The sequence below is a fragment of the Haemaphysalis longicornis genome, unplaced genomic scaffold (genome assembly GCF_048455015.1).
Source record: "Haemaphysalis longicornis isolate Haplotype H1 unplaced genomic scaffold, Haemaphysalis longicornis Haplotype H1 scaffold_14, whole genome shotgun sequence".
NCBI classification, from domain to species: domain Eukaryota; kingdom Metazoa; phylum Arthropoda; class Arachnida; order Ixodida; family Ixodidae; genus Haemaphysalis; species Haemaphysalis longicornis.
In genome coordinates, this window is record NW_027526245.1 from 6,535,864 (window position 1) to 6,537,354 (window position 1,491).

The 1,491-nt window shown below is 54.3% G+C and overlaps 1 protein-coding gene across 1 annotated transcript; it reads left to right on the forward strand.

Annotated features, from left to right (window-relative positions):
• The first annotated feature begins 805 nt into the window (after positions 1 to 805).
• Positions 806 to 1,260, forward strand: LOC144165357 (uncharacterized). Its single transcript, XM_077695457.1, has 2 exons — positions 806 to 875; positions 917 to 1,260. Exons 1-2 carry the CDS (start codon positions 806 to 808, stop codon positions 1,258 to 1,260), a joined length of 414 nt encoding a protein of 137 aa, XP_077551583.1.
• Positions 1,261 to 1,491: the final 231 nt, after the last annotated feature.

Genomic DNA, 1,491 nt, shown 5'->3' on the forward strand with positions numbered 1-1,491 from the left:
GCAAGGCAAAAATCACCGACTGCGGAAGTGAACAGAAAAAGCGGAAGAGACCCTTGACGAAGAATAGGAAGACACCAACCAAAGTACACGGAGTGGGCGAAAAGCAAAAAGCCGCGCTCTATCAGTTCACGCAGGAAGTGAGCACAATGGCGGAGACGGCGTTTGTCGATGCCAACTCGCACACATGTGGGTGGCACGAAAAGAGACCAGACCAGAGACGACCAGAAACGCTACAAGAAGCTTGTCACGTGCATACCGCGGCTCGACAAGCAAGTCACCGAATAGGCCACCATTCTGTGCCGCGAAAATTGGATGACCACCTGCAACGGTCTGGCGAGCAAGCTGTCGGCGCGCAAGACCAAGTGCCTGCTTAGACACCTGATGGACCCGCTGATCGACACCTGATCAACACAAGGTGTTGAACGCTTACGGTCGATGCGGCCAGAAACTCATCGCGGGCCTCAAAGCAGCGTGTCTGAAGATAGAAACTGGATACCGGACGGAAACCTGATACTGGGAAAGCAGTTCCTTATACTGGAGGAGTATGGGAAACCGGAAATTCCAGAGATCGAGGAGCCCTTCACCATCACGAAGCTGCTAAAGGCAATTGACGAAAGCAACAAGAAGAGCGCGCCTGGCACGGAAGCCATAACACAAAGTAGTGAACAACATGAGCAATTCGGCAGCTCAAGAACTCTTAAGGCACATCAATCGAACATGGGAAGGCTCAGAGCGGCCTGTATAGTGGGAAGAAGCCGAGGTAACGTTTATACCCACACCGGGCCATCCTCTGACGATCGTGAACATGCGACGGACCCTGCCCACGTCCTCCGGGGGCAAGGTCATGGAGCGCATGGTCCTCAGAAGACACCAAGGTTTCCTGGACGAGATGAACTAGATGCCGGTGACCATGTAGGGCTGCGTCAGCACCTGAGCTTGCAAGACGTCATCGTCCAGCTGCACGAACTGGTAATCAAGAAGGCACCGAGTCACGTACCACGCGGAATACTGGCACGTGACCTCAAGGGGGCCTTGGCAATTGTGTCCCACTGGAGCGTGCTTGAGAACCTGTGCAAAACTGGCTGTGGCAGCAGAATGTACGGTTACATCAAAGACTTCCTGACCAAGAGAATGGCGATTATCTGTATAGAAGGGGAACGGTTGGAGCCGACAGAGCTCCGTGATAGGGACACCCCTCAGGGGTTGGTCTTGTCACCTCAGTTCTTCAATATGGCCCTTCGCCCCTGCTCGAGTTACTGAACGACATCGAACGCGAGACCATGCGTTCTACGCCGACTACAAAACGCTGTGGACGAACCGTGTGGGTTCCGATGCCTGGGGGGAGCAAGTTTTGCAGAAAGCGGCAACGACCGTTTCCGCGTATGCACAAGCATGCGGTCTGATCTGAGCCCCGCAGTAGTCGGAGCTACTCATGGTACAACCCGCAGACCGAAGAAAAAGCCGCCGCCGAACATCGTAGTCATCATGGAA